We start from the raw sequence: 14,164 nt of genomic DNA, 5'->3' as shown, positions 1-14,164 counted from the left end.
TCCTCCCGCTCATTCCTTGACTGGTCGCTGCTTATCCCAACCCCAGCGTCTCCATACCAGGCAGTTGGGATCCTGTTTGTGCACATGAGATGGAAAACTACGGGCCCATCACACCCGCACACCCATGTCCTGAAGGTTGCGCGCGGGAACACAAGACCTGTTCACAATTCGGGGAAAGAGAAACCCGGTCGTACCCAAGGTGTCAGTCATTTCATAAGTGTGCCTAGGCTGAGACAGCTTGTGTTGTTTTCGCTGGTTTTTTTTTTTTTAAATGTTATGTTTCTTGGGGGGGATGGCCTTTAATCACCTCTCTTCTTCTAAATTAGCATCCTGGCCATACAATGGACCTTACTTCATTGCAAAATAAAGGCAACAAGAGCTTGATTCGTGTCCGGCCCACACATGCTACGAACAAAAAGAGCTTTCAGTCTGCCTCGAGGTCTTTATATAATGTGTAGCTCTTGAAACTAAACAGCTTACAGTAGGGTTGTGTAAGAGGCCTAATGTGTGGCATAAATCAACTTTGCCCTGCTGGAGTTGGACTGGGGGCTGTGAGGGGAGAGAGTCTGTGTGCATGTGTGATGAATGAGTGCTTTGTTCAGGGGGGGAAATAATTGCTTGCAGGGGAAGGTTGACGACGTTTGTGCACACGCTAGTATACAGTGCAAATGGCAAGTCCTCCTAATTTAATTTCATAGAAAGCAGGCACAAAGGGAGGGGGGAGGCGTCTTTCTTTTACTGTGTTTATGCAAAGCATGCGAAAGAGCCTTTCGCTCTTCCAGTGACACCTGGAGACAAAATTCCGCCACTGCCCGTAACAGCCTTTTAAAAATGAATTCAGGCAACAAGAGATTTGGCTCTCTGAACTCACAAGTCGGTCGAGGGAGGGGGCTGATGGGACTGCTTTTAAAAGAGGGAAACACGAAATGTACAGAGGTGTCGATTTCTCTTTTGAGAAGCACAAGTGTTCTTCTGGGGGCTCCACACTCAGCCAGGGTGCGAACTTGAATAAAATATTGAGGGAGCCCGGTAACACACACACACACAGCATAATTGATCACAAGACACAGTGCGCACACACCATTTGAATGGCAATGACCATCAACTTGGGGAGGGCTGGCCCCTCAAATATTTTATTGGGGGGGCTGGAGGGATCTCGGCTGCTGCTATGATGCTCAGAAAAAAAAATGAATGTGTTTGCAAGCTCCTTTTGAAGTGCAGCTAAAATCTAACCACCCCCCACACACTTGTGCCTTAATTCACACAAACAAAAGATGAAATAGTAAAACTGCTTTTGGACTGTACTGGTTCCATACAGCTGAATGACTCCCCATGGAGTGACAGGAAGAATCACTCAGGCATTTTAAAGCAAATCATCAAGGAAGAAAGTTGGACTAGTAAATGGATATTTTTGTGCATTGGGGTTATACACTTGTATCTAGTGATGAGAGAGGATTCTCTCATGTGATCCTCCCCCTTTTAGGAATGAAACTGTCCAGGAACATTCCCCCCCCCCACCTGCAGTCTGTGGGTTTTTTACCAGTGCCAGTCCTACTCACAAGCAGACCCACTGTAGTTGCTGGAAATGTCCACCGTGGATTCATTCACATCAATGGGTCTACCCTGAGTAAGTAGCACATTTCAGATGCCAGTGATGGTGTGCAGTGATGCCACATCAACCTGCAACCTGTTTGTCCACCTGGTCCGAAGTTGTCTTCCCTTGACTCACAGCAACTCTCCAGCAGAAAGAAAGAGGTTTTCCCCATCACCAACTAGTGCTTAGCTGATGTTTTAACTGTGAAATGTGCCTGAAGCCTTCTGCATGCACAGTGCACATACCACCCCACCCCATGCGGTCCTAGCTCAAGACCCCACTTTGAGTGAAAATAAAGTTCGTTCAGCAATTCATCCAAAGGATTCATGGAAGTGTTTGGGGGAAAATACTCTGGTTTCATGCTAGGTGCTGCCTTAGGCATTGTGTCACACCATGTTATGCTTAAGAAGAGAAGAGAATAGTTTCTCCCCAAGGCGGTCTCTCAGCTAGAGTTGACTGGACTGCTAGCCCTGCTGAAAGCCAGATAACAGGCATAGATTCCTGCTCTGGGTGGTCTGACCGCTGAGCTTTGCTCCGATATTCCACGTGTGACTGGGCTTGACATAAGTCAGAAGGCAAGCCCCAACCAGTTTGTATGCAAACATATACCAGGAACTCCTCTGCATAAATTATCCTGCAGCAGCGTAGCTGGAAAACAAATGCATTCCAGGTTCTTGACTGCTAATGCATCACATACCGTAGACTCCTAGAGCTGGCAAAATGGCTTAGAAAGTCTGGGGGGGGGGTTGCTGGGGAGAGCCATGGTCTTGTTTGAGGTGCACTTTCCTGGTGCAAGGAACCTTGCTACTCGTTTTTAGGAACGGACAGATCCATCAATGTCTTGTCCGTTCCAGTTCTTCATGGGGATGGGGCTAAGTCTGCCCTGTCTCATTTCCATGTGAATTTTACAGGAAATCCTTTGAACCCAAAAACTTATGATAGAGATACATGCAAGCATATATGTGCTTATGTGGGAATCCGATGGCTGCAGCAATAACTCTGTCCAACCCCGTAATAGAATCTACAGGATTGCAGATTCTAAAGAGGACCAAAAGGAACTCATACTCTGATCTGGGTCATGGCCTGCCCTGATCAAATCAGGAGAGTTGGCTTTGGAATCTGACTTCTGCAGATGCCTCCTCCGTCCCTACACATGGTCACGTCTCAACTGGGGGAGTCCTCATCAGAGGAGGACCAGGAGGAGCCACCAGGATAGTTCTGCTGGCTCGAACGTGGTTCTGTTAACACCAAGATCGCAGGTTTGATCCCCGTAAGGGATAGCTGCATATTCCTGCATTGCAGGGGCTTGGACCAGATGATCCACAGGGTCCCTTCCAAATCTATGATTCTATCACCCGGCCTTACGCCAAGGCTTGGGTCAGGCTCCATCTGGGGTCAGGGAGTTGTAGTTCTGCAATGAGACTGAGGTGGGGTGGTCTGCTGCCAGGGTGGCTCCAGCCTCTGTCATCAAGGCTGAACAGGTCCCAAGCCTGTGGGGAAAATAACACCTTAAACCTGACCTATCCACAGAGGTGCCTGACTATGGACAAGGATTCCTCAGGAGTAAAGGTCGTCTTCTTCTTCTATGGCGATCACTCGTAGCTGAGTAAGATTGTCTTCCATGAACATGGTCATAACAGTGAGTCCGTGACTGTGGAGGCCAATTCTGGATCCACACACCCTTCCACAGGGGGGACATAAGTTTCCGGGTGGAAGTTGATCACGGTGAGGGTTTGCCAAGCGTGCCTCCCTCTTAGAACGTTTCTCCCTTTTGTCCTGAGTTTGAGCGTCTTCAAAGTCCATGACACCTTTGGTAAAGGCTGTTCTCCAATTGGAGCACTCGCAGGCCAGTGTTTCTCAATTGTCAGTGTTTATACTACATTTTTAAATATTTGCCTTGAGAGAGTCTTTAAACCTCTTTTGTTGACCACTAGCATTACGCTTTCCATTTTTAAGTTCAGAATAGAGTAGTTGCTTTGGAAGACAATAATCAGGCATCCGCACAACATGACCAGTCCAACAAAGTTGATGTTGAAGAATCATGGCTTCGACACTGGTGATCTTTGCTTCTTCCAGTACACTGGAATTAGTTTGCCTGTCTTCCCAAGTGATGTGTAGAATTTTTCAGAGACACTGTTGATGGAATCTTTCAAGGAGTTGGAGATGGCGTTTGTAAGTGGTCCATGTTTCACAAGCATACAGTAAGGTTGGAAGTGCAATAGCTTTGTAAACAAGCATTTTGGTTTCCCTGCGAATGTCCCAGTCCTCAAACACTCTGCACTTCAATTGGGAGAAAGCTGCACTTGCAGAGCTTGACTGACTCCAGCTACAACAGCAGAGGCTGCTGAACAGATGCTTAAGTTGTGGGGTTGTTTGAGGGCATGGTTGCTGTTATTATTTTTGCACCTTTAGATCTTCTTATGATTTATGTGCAAATGGTTTGATTTGGCTGTGGGCTTTTTGCTGTGTTTTATTTATTGTTCATGACTACATTTGTTTATGTTTGTAATTATGTAATTCATTTCATGTTGTAAGCCACTTTAAACCAGTGTTGCCCAACCTCGGGTCTTGAGCTGTTTTTGGACTACAACTCCCATCATTCCTAGCTAGCAAGACCAGTGGTCACAGATGGTGGGAATTGTAGTCCGAAAAAATGCTGGAGACCCAAGGTTGAAAAACACTGGTTTGAACTATGGAAAAGTGGTATACAAACAAAATGATGATGTTGATGATGCTCAGGGATGATGGGAATTGTAGTCCAGCAACATCTGAAGGACACCAGGTGGCCCACACTGGTGTAGTTCCACCTTTAGATCCCTAAAGGAGAGGTGGGAGAGAGTTTTCTTTATGTTTGGCTTTCTTTTTAAAAGATGCTGCCACCTAGTGATCAGGATAGGAAAGGACACAATGCTGGCCAAGGTACGTAAAAAACTAAGGCGATTCTAAGTTTGTTGTACTGATATTGTATTCTGGATTTTTTATTTATTTTTTACAGGATAGAATAATGTTAGATTTCTATTTCTATTTGAATACATCCTCACCTATCTGTTCAGCTCGAATGAAGAAATAGCAAAGCATCCTTCGTGCTCTGCTGCCAGTTTACAGCTTCAGCTCTCACGCTCTCTCTCTCGCTTTCTGTTTACATGAGCACAAAAAATGACATTTTTGTATTTCCTTTTTAAAGCATGGGCTTTAGCAGGGGCATATTACTTTGGGGATTTCGCTGTTTTGCTCTCTGTCCGCGTCCGACGGAGGCTTCGGCCTATCAAACATCGTGGTTGATTTGTCGCTCGGATTCCCGGTAACCATGACCCAGTAATTCTTGTCTTCTTCAGCTCTGTGTGTATCCAGGTATGTGTGGCAGTTTACCTCAAATTCCTTTCCAAAGTATGTCCTTCAAAAGAAGAGAGTAGAACTTCAACAATAACGGCTAAACATTCCGTAGCCTCAGCCTGAATGTCAGCTGACCCTGCACACATACAATTTTAAATTTCTCAGTTGATTGCAGTGTGGCTTGTTTGTATGTGTGTTGGGGATAGGTTGTTGGGTCAGGTTAGCCATATTGATTCATACACAATGGAGGGGGGTAGGTTGTTGTCCTGTTGTGCTGTGTATGTGATAAAGGGGGAGTCAGACATATATTTAAATGATTTATACTTAAAAAAGAAAAGAAAATACAATCCGCCACACACCTTGCATTTATTTGAAGTGGGGGCAGGAAGCTCACTTTGTGGTGTTGACTTATGTTTATAATAATAAATAATATTTTTTTAAATTTATATCCCGCCCACCTTGCTGGGTTTCTCTAGCCAATCAAGTCAGCTTACCACATATATAAAAATACAAGAAAGCATCAAACATTAAGAAATAACAAAATATCCTATACGAGCAACAAACAAACCAATAAATCAACAGAAACTAATAGCAACTGCAACAATAGCAATAATAGTAATAGCAATAATAAACAGTTTATAGTTACAAACTAAAATAACCACCAACCCGAACTAAACATTTAATCAACATCAACCTGACAAAAAACAGAGGAACCAAAATTAGATCTTTTTAAAACATTTTAGCCAGTTGCCTTCTTACAGTCCTCAAATGTTGGCCCTGTTCTCCCATTACTTTTTTATATAAGGTTCGGCCAATATTCCTTCCCCAGTTACTCAAAGTATCCCCCCCCCCAAAAAAAAAGAAACAAGGGCCAAATTTCTTTCTTGGGGAAGTGGAGGCATTTATTTTGATTTAGGGGGAGGAAGTGGTTGCTACTTATGAGGAAGTCCAGCCTTTGTAAGTATAGTCTCACACCACTTCCCACTGTCCCCAGAATTCCCCAGGAAATTGAATTTTTATTGGGCAGCTTTGGCCAATGTACACTTTCTTTTTGCAAGCAGCTCCCCCCGACATCTGCCTTCTTGTAAGCATTATTTGGTTGGAGAGCGGCATCGCAAAATTCAGATAAGTGTGAATTTTGAAAGGTGGCCGTGTCTTGGTTCACATGTTGTTTTACAAAGTGCAGATTTGATGGATCGCCTTTAAATGTTGAACTGAAATGAATTTATCCCCTGTCCCTGGTACCCAGGATTGTTTGGGTAACCAGAGGGTTCAAAACTGGTGTAAAGCCAATGCATATTTGGAGTGTAGTGTAGATGTGCCCTTTCTACAAAAGTTGCTCACCTTATCCAGAAGATCCGAGGAACTGCCAAGGCCTGATTTGTATGACTGTGAACAATGAGGATCTTTGTATTTGCCTAGAAATGGGGGCGGGGAGAGAGAGAGAAATACTTGAAGGAAAGAAGGGCTTAAATTCTGTTTACGCATGAATTTGATTAAATTTTCCTTGGGAATCAAAAGCAAAGCAGAGAGAGGTGTGGCAAGGAAGAATTATTGTTCAAACGGTGCAGAAAAGGCGGAAGGTGAAGAAAAGCTGCCCACACCATCAACTTAAAGCATTTCTTCCCCCAAAGAATGCTGGGAGCACAGACGCCAGGTTCTCACCAATTTTGGGGGGTGCTCAGCACACGTGAGTGATGTCACACACATAATATGCATATATGATGTCACACAGTTGGAGGACGATGTGAGGCCCACTGTAGCCACAAATAGGCTCAGCAAGGCCCTCTGCAGGCCATGGATATTGAGGGGACCCAGGCCCCTCCTTGAAAACTTTGGGGGCGCTCTCAGCCCCTTGGCCTCCTTAGATGGTGCCCCTGGCTGGGAATTATGTTTTAACCACTTAGAGAGCTATTCCCAGCACCCTTTCACAGAGCAACAATTTCCACCGTTCTTAACAAACTACAGTTTCAAGGATTCTTTTGGCGGGAAGCCATGTGCTTCAGATGTATAGTAAGGATGTGTCTGAAGATGGCTTGATGGGTAAAAGATGCAAAGCTGTTCCCAGAATATGGGCTGGCGTAAAGATAAAGGTACCCCTGACCGTTAAGTCCAGTCACAGACGACTCTGGGGTTGTGCGCTCATCTCGCTCTATAGGCCAAGGGAGCTAGCGTTTGTCCACAGACAGCTTCCATGTCATGTGGCCAGCATGACTAAGCCGCTTCTGGCGAACCAGAACAGCGCATGGAAATGCTGTTTACCTTCCCGCCGGAGAGGTACCTATTTATCTACTTGCACTTTGACGTGCTTTTGAGCTGCCAGGTGGGCAGGAGCTGGGACCGAGCAATGGGAGCTCACCCCGTCGTGGGGATTTGAACTGCCGACCTTCTGATCGGTAAGCCCTAGGCTCTGTGGTTTAGACCACAGCGCCACCCGCGTCCCTATGGGCTGGCATAGCAGAGGCCAAAGAGGTAAGAGTCATGGGAGGCAGCTAAAGGCTCCTAGAGCACAGGAGCTTGTGCAGAGCTAGTTTAGGAAAAGGAGGGAGAGGCGGTTGGAGAACATGAGAGAACAGTCTGAAAGGCAAGGTACGCTTAAGGGGCTCGGCGTCATTTCTTACAGGAACTGGGAACCCTTCATATTCCAAGCGTAACTGTGGGTCCAGATAGGTAGCTTGCCAAGAACACAAGTAGGTAAGTTCATCGGTCAAGAACACAGGCTGGAGAGAGGATTTCTTTGTCATGTTCCGAAAACTTCTGTGGTCACTCGCAATAAATAGCTGGAAATGGAAACATGTGGGAATGATTTGTCTGCGAATTAGATAAACATTGTTGTAGATTGACAGAGGCCAAAGAACAAGCAAAACAAATATTAGCGCGGTTACGAATCTGGGTCCAGTATTGCGCTGACATCATACTGTAATCACATGTTGCGTTCTTAAGTTTGCTGTATGGACTAGTCTGGCATGAATGGTTGGGTGTGAAGGACTTTGCATTTGCAAAACTTCAGGAAATGAGGGACACAGAGCTGCAAATCCCAGCACTTGCCAAAAGCAGAAATACTACCTGAAGTTACATTGATCAAAGCCACACAGAAACCAAAGGCAACTTTGAGCATCCGGCTTGATGATGTCTCTTCATTGGGCACCTCTTAAGATATCATAGCCAAATTTTGTGAAATGGTTCCTGAGATCAAGGAGCAGGTTTTCATCTATGTTGGCTAGAATTGGACGACGTTCAAAATTGGCCAGGTGTCAGGTGCATTTCCACCTGGCTATTGGCCACTTGCAACCAAGTGAAGATGCCCAAGGTGACAGGATGGCACCTGACATCTCCACCATCTGGAGGTGCATTCCTGGGCATCCTTGGATCGTGACTGTTTTCACACACTAGCAAGACAAAGAGGAAGCTTTTAACTAACGTTGGAAGGAGTCTTTACTCAACAGGACTTACTTCTGAATTTTCAATATTTGTTTACTATTTAGAAGATTTCGGGTCCACTTTTTGGCTACAAGAACTTCCACATATATGCAATTCACCACAATAAAATACAAAAGAACAGAGTTAAGGACCAGAGCATCACAGAAGCAAATTGGCCATCTGGAAGGACATTACTGAATAATGCAGCACAATAGTGGTGTGTGGGAAATCAGCTTTGAGTGGAGAAAAGGAATGCATCATCAGGGCTTAAAAAATAAATAAACCCATGTCAACCATTGTTCAGGTAAGGGGTCCAAGCTTAGTGAGATCCTGCATGGGAGACTGGTTCAGGGTCCCAAGTATGTTGGTGTGAGCTCTTCAAAGGAGAAGCAGGTTAAAATTATGACGTAGGTGATCATCATAATCATAAACTGTAGTAGGTATCGCAGAGCTTTCCAAACTGTGTGTCGCAACTTGTTGGTGTGTCAGCTGTAGTGTGTAGGTGTGTTGCATGATATGTGTCTGTATCTCTTATAAGGGGTTAGTTTAACTTCTGGTTTACTAGTGAAACTCAATCACTGTTGCAAAATGATGCATTTCTAAAAAGTGTCACCAACGTGAAAAGTTTGGAAAGCATGGTGAACAGTTAGCAAATAGCTGTTGCATCCTTAATCCTGTGTAGGTTTATGGTAACATAACATTATAGTCATTAACATTGTATGGGCCGTTCTGTTTCATATATTCACTTACCATCTTCTCTGGAAACCCTCCAGATGCTCCAAGACCAAAATTCTGCCCGAATCTAAGTGGCTCTCCCATGGATTCGCCTTCAATGCTTTAAAAAACAGACAAAGGTCATTATTTCAACAGAAGACATATTACAGATCGTTTACGAGGGGTGTGCGGCAGATTCAAATTGATCCCAGGTCCTGAGCCCAAAGCAAGGTTCTCCTGAAGGATTCTGGGTTTGTGCAAAGCAAGGCGGGATCTTTACAAGGTGCACAAAACTGAAGTAGGCACCTTGGCAATATAGGGTAAAAAAAAAAGTAAAGGACCCCTGGACGGTTAAGTCCAGTCAAAGGCGACTATGGGGTTGTGGCGCTTATCTCACTTTCAGGCCAAGGGAGCTGGCGTTTGTCCACAGACAGCTTTCTGGGTCATGTGGCCAGCAGGACTAAACCACTTCTGGTGCAGCGGGACACCGTGACAGAAGCCAAAGCGCATGGAAACGCCGTTTACCTTCCTGCCACAGGGGTATCTATTTATCTACTTGCACTGGCTTGCTTTCGAACTGCTAGGTTGGCAGGAGCTGAGACAGAGCAACGGGAGCTCACTCTGTCACAGGGATTTGAACCGCCAACCTTCTGATCGGCAAGCCCAAGGGGCTCAGTGGTTTAGACCACAGCGCCACCTTCGCAATATGGAGGCAAAGAAAAACATGCAGCAGACGACTTGCCTGCTAACAGCAGCACTAGTCTTGGCGTACTAAATAAGGAGGGAGAAAGAAGGAAAGAAAGAATGAATGAAAAAGAAAGAAAGAAAGAAAGAAAGATACAATTCTAGGAAGTTATAAAATGATTCAACCAGTCTCCCACCTTAAAATCCGGAACGCATTCCGGCCAATTGGGGTCACGCTGCTGATTGCGCTCATATCACAGGGAGCTGTCAGTTCATTCTCTGAGAGTATGTCTGTTTCCTTGGGATTAACAGCCAGAGATAGATTCCCACTCATGGTAGGTTCCTTGTCAGGTGAATTGTTGTTATCTGGGCTCACCAGCATAACCGTATCTCCAAAGTGAATAAATCCGTCTGTTGAAATGGAGAGCTGCTCCTTTTTTTAAAAAAAGAATAAGAAGAAGGGGATGGGATCTCAGATGATTATAGCATGATTTGGATTTTCACTTTGGTTGTCTCCAAAGATCATTTTTTATGATCAAGCCACACTTGTTTAGGGAAGTTTTTTAATATTTTATCACTTTTTTATTATTAATATTCTGTTGGGAGCCGCCCATAGTGGCTGAGGAAATCCAGTTGGATGGGTGGGGTATAAATATTATTATTATTATTATTATTATTATTATTATTATTATTATTATTATTTGCTTGCTGCACTGGAAAAGATGGGATTCCCACACATCCTTACAAACACAACCTTGAAGATGAAACTGCCCATCTGGCAAAAGCAGCCTCAAGTCAGCGAAGGATCTGTTGGTCTGTGATATGGCACATCCCTCTCTTGCAGATTCCAAGTTCAGTCCCTGGCATTTTACAGGTAATGCTTAAAAAGGAGCCCTGCCTGAAATCCCAAGGAGCTGCCCATTGGTGTATACTAGCCTTTCCCAACCAGGTGCCCTGTAGATGTTTGGAGCTGCAGCTCCCATCAACCAGAACCAGCATGGCTAAAGTTCTGGTATGATGGCAGTCGTCCAAAAATCCGCTCTACTTCCCAGTGGGGAGGAGTTGCGGTGGACCACGTGGCCACCCACTCCCCTCCGGGGGTGGGGGATGAAGTCCCGCATCCCTTGGAGGTTCCCAGCCAAGTCATTCTCCTGCCAGCCAATCCACTGGCTGGGGGGTGTGGCCGGGCCCATTTAAACTGAGGTGTGAGCCGGAGAGCTTCCTCTTGGCTCACTTCCTCAATCGCCATTGAGGGGCCTGGTAGGAATTTTTCCACTTGGCAAATTGGCATCGGACACTTGGTTTTCGCCTACCTCGTAGCAATCATCACAACTTTGTAAGGTTTCTCGCTTAGGCATTGGTTGATCTTATGATGGGGGAGGGGAGGTGTGGCTATCACCTGCCCCTCCAAGCTTAAGGGTATTCCGTTAAAGGAATCCGGGGTGTGTGGATCTTGTCTGAAGTCCGGGGCTGGGCTAGGGCCATGCCACAACCCCGTTGGGAACCCAGGGCGAGTGCAAGTTGGTTTGCAACGACGGGGCTCCCCCTATCGGTGGTTGACCCTTACTGGACTCTCTGCATGATGGGCAGGAGTCAGATATAGTAAAGATAAAGGGACCCCTGACCATTAGGTCCAGTCGTGGCCGACTCTGGGGTTGCGGCGCTCATCTCACTTTATTGGCCGAGGGAGCTGGCATACAGCTTCCGGGTCATGTGGCCAGCATGACTAAGCTGCTTCTGGCAAACCAGAGCAGCGCATGGAAATGTCGTTTACCTTCCCGGCGGAGTGGTACCTATTTATCTACATGCACTTTGACATGCTTTCGAACTGCTATCACCTAGCTAATGGGGCCTCCCGCTGCCACCGCATATCATATACCGTATTTTTCGCTCTATAAGACGCACCAGACCATAAGACGCACCTAGTTTTTGGAGGAGGAAAACAAGAAAAAAAATATTCTGAATCTCAGAAGCCAGAACAGCAAGAGGGATCGCTGTGCAGCAAAAGCAGCAATCCCTCTTGCTGTTCCGGCTTCTGGAATAGCTGCGCTGCCTTCATTCGCTCCATAAGACGCACACACATTTCCCCTTACTTTTTAGGAGGGAAAAAGTGAATCTTATAGAGCAAAAAATACGGTGTGTGTGTGTGTGTGTGTGTGTGTGTGTGTGTGTGTATTATAACATATAATAATATGTGAATCAGTTATTCAAGATTAAGGAAAACAACAGCATAATATCTGTTCATAATAAGTTCATAATATCACAAGTTCTCTGTACAGGCATAGGATAAAGGCACATATTATTGCCCTTTTGCTAAAGCTTAGCAAGTGCTGGTAGAAATGTAGAAATGCAATGGGTGATCACATACCTTCTTGTAAAGGTTCTCTTTCAGTTTTTTTGATTTCTGGATTAGAAGCTCCCCTCTTTCTCTTTTACATAAGAAGTCTTTCAGGAGTTCCTGTTTCGGGAAAGACATTTTTAAAATGTGAGCTTGGCATTTTAACATGCATCCGTTGTCTCATCGCGACTCGGTCTGAATAGCGCAACCTCCAGCCACCGCAAACCGTGGCAAATGCAAATAAAAAACAACATAATAATAAATAAAAGTCTGCTAAATTTCACCATTATGAGGTGTGCAAAACTAAGGCAGACTCCCACAAATTGAACCAGGGGCCACAAATAGAGTTCAAAAAACACAAAGCCGATTACAAAATCCAGAAACGGGTGTAGAAAAGGAAGCAGAATCAGAAAAAAGCTGGGTCGGTTGGCATCAGCAAGAAGCACTTTTTCTTTAATATCCCAAATACAGGAAAAGAAATGTCCTTTGTTTTGGACAAAGCATTTACCAATTATTTGCCATAATTAAAGTTCATAAAATATAAGGAATAAAAGTACAAAACTATATCCATAGATTTAAGGGGATTTTCCTTAAAACATCCATAGTAATTGATATCAATAACTTCTGCTACAAAATTTATTGACAAAACACATTTCCTCATGTACAGTGCTTTTTTTCTGGGGGGACGCATACCCCTAAACATTTTGTGAATCTAAGTTTGGCCTCATTGAGGAGCAGTCTTTCAATATGAGTAGGAAAATGAGAGTACCCCTAAACATTTTTTATTTTTAGGGAAAAAAGCACTAACCATGTATCATATATCAGAAATTAGACAATGCGCACTAAATTAAGAGTAATCTCACTGGACACAGTGGACTTTGTTTCCAAGTAGAAAGGACTGAACAGTAAATGGAATAAAGACACAAAGTAAACAAAATAAGTCAAGAGGGGAGGAAGAGCTTTTAATTACCTCTTCCAGACACACATCTTCGTTCCAGTTGCCAATCAGCACCCCAGGGCTGTATTGTCTGCCACTCATGCTAGTCCTTAGGTTGAACATTTTGGATTACTTTGAAGTAGGCCACTTCGCTAGCCTTAAAGTCGAGGAGGTAGGTGCCACAAAACACCCTGGGCAAAGCGGTACACACGCTGCTGTGAGAAAGATGATCTGTGTTTACAGGTTGCCATGGGAACCTTGTGTGTGCCCCTGGGATTGGCCCTGCTGGAGGAGAGCTGCTAGCCAATCAGAATAGGGAAGAATGGCTGAGAAAGGAGGTGGGGGCTCTTGCCATCCCTTTAGCCATGGGACAAAACTGGGACCATCCATAGATGGGACGTATATTTTATAAGCAAGAGAATGGAATTAATTGTGCTGTTTTGGACTGTGATTTGTGTACACACACAAAAACTGTAAACAATAAATAAATATCCAGTTGATTTTATATACTCTTGTTTCCTTGTTTTACTGTAAATCGTGTTATACTGTGAACCACCATGTACAAAGGGTACAAATAAATAAACTAGATTCAAATAATTTAGATTCAGATAGATAGACACACAGAGGGTACACCTTCCCTATACTGTTTTAGATGCTTCCTGAAAACTTTTCTGTTTCAGCCAGCCTATCCAGACACATGGTTTAGTTACATTTGTATCAAATGCTTTTACTGATTTTGTCCTGTTTTTTAGTGATGGATATATGTATATTTGTTTTTGATTTATTTGTGGATTTAAGTCATTTTTAAAATATATGACTGGCCTTTTTTTCTCTTTGGAAGTGGGATTTGCACACACCTAAATGAAAATCCGCATTACGGTTTGCAGGGTGTAGTTTTAAGTATATGCTTTGAAAATTACTTAGCAGAGCATGGCTTGAATCGCCAATAAAAATGTCTCGTCCTCTTTGTTTGCTTACACACTACAACCTACTAGAATTTCCTAATTAGCTGAACTTGAAATATGAATCCCTGTCAGTCACATGCTGGAAGTCATACACTGAGGTCTCACCCACAATGACCATTCCCCACATCAAATGGGGGGTGTCTTTTGCATGGTCGGGCGCAGCCCCCCGGATCCCAGTG

At 44.4% G+C, this 14,164-nt stretch overlaps 1 protein-coding gene across 1 annotated transcript; it reads right to left on the bottom strand.

Moving 5' to 3' along the window:
- Nucleotides 1-4,541: 4,541 nt before the first annotated feature.
- Nucleotides 4,542-13,279, bottom strand: CFAP161 (cilia and flagella associated protein 161). The gene is made up of 7 exons (XM_083475369.1): nt 13,054-13,279; nt 12,114-12,203; nt 9,943-10,178; nt 9,098-9,182; nt 7,549-7,707; nt 6,272-6,345; nt 4,542-4,988 (listed from the first exon to the last, which is right to left on the bottom strand). The coding sequence occupies exons 1-7, from the start codon at nt 13,141-13,143 to the stop codon at nt 4,787-4,789; spliced, it is 936 nt and encodes a 311-aa protein (XP_083331495.1). The 5' UTR covers nt 13,144-13,279; the 3' UTR covers nt 4,542-4,786.
- Nucleotides 13,280-14,164: the final 885 nt, after the last annotated feature.

This window comes from Podarcis liolepis (genome assembly GCF_965112155.1).
Source record: "Podarcis liolepis genome assembly, chromosome: 14".
Taxonomy (NCBI): domain Eukaryota; kingdom Metazoa; phylum Chordata; class Lepidosauria; order Squamata; family Lacertidae; genus Podarcis; species Podarcis liolepis.
Note: the sequence above shows the minus strand (reverse complement) of the source record. Positions and strands in the feature narration are given on the sequence as shown.

Excerpts from the sequence above, each read along its gene's own strand:
- CFAP161 (XM_083475369.1), bottom strand. The coding sequence starts at position 13,143 with ATGTTCAACCTAAGGACTAGCATGAGTGGCAGACAATACAGCCCTGGG. Across the intron at positions 6,346-7,548 it reads ATGAAGGGTTCCCAGTTCCT|GCAAATACAAAGATCCTCAT; the intron begins GTAAGAAATGAC and ends CCCCATTTCTAG. Across the intron at positions 4,989-6,271 it reads CCTCGGATCTTCTGGATAAG|GACATACTTTGGAAAGGAAT; the intron begins GTGAGCAACTTT and ends CTTCTTTTGAAG.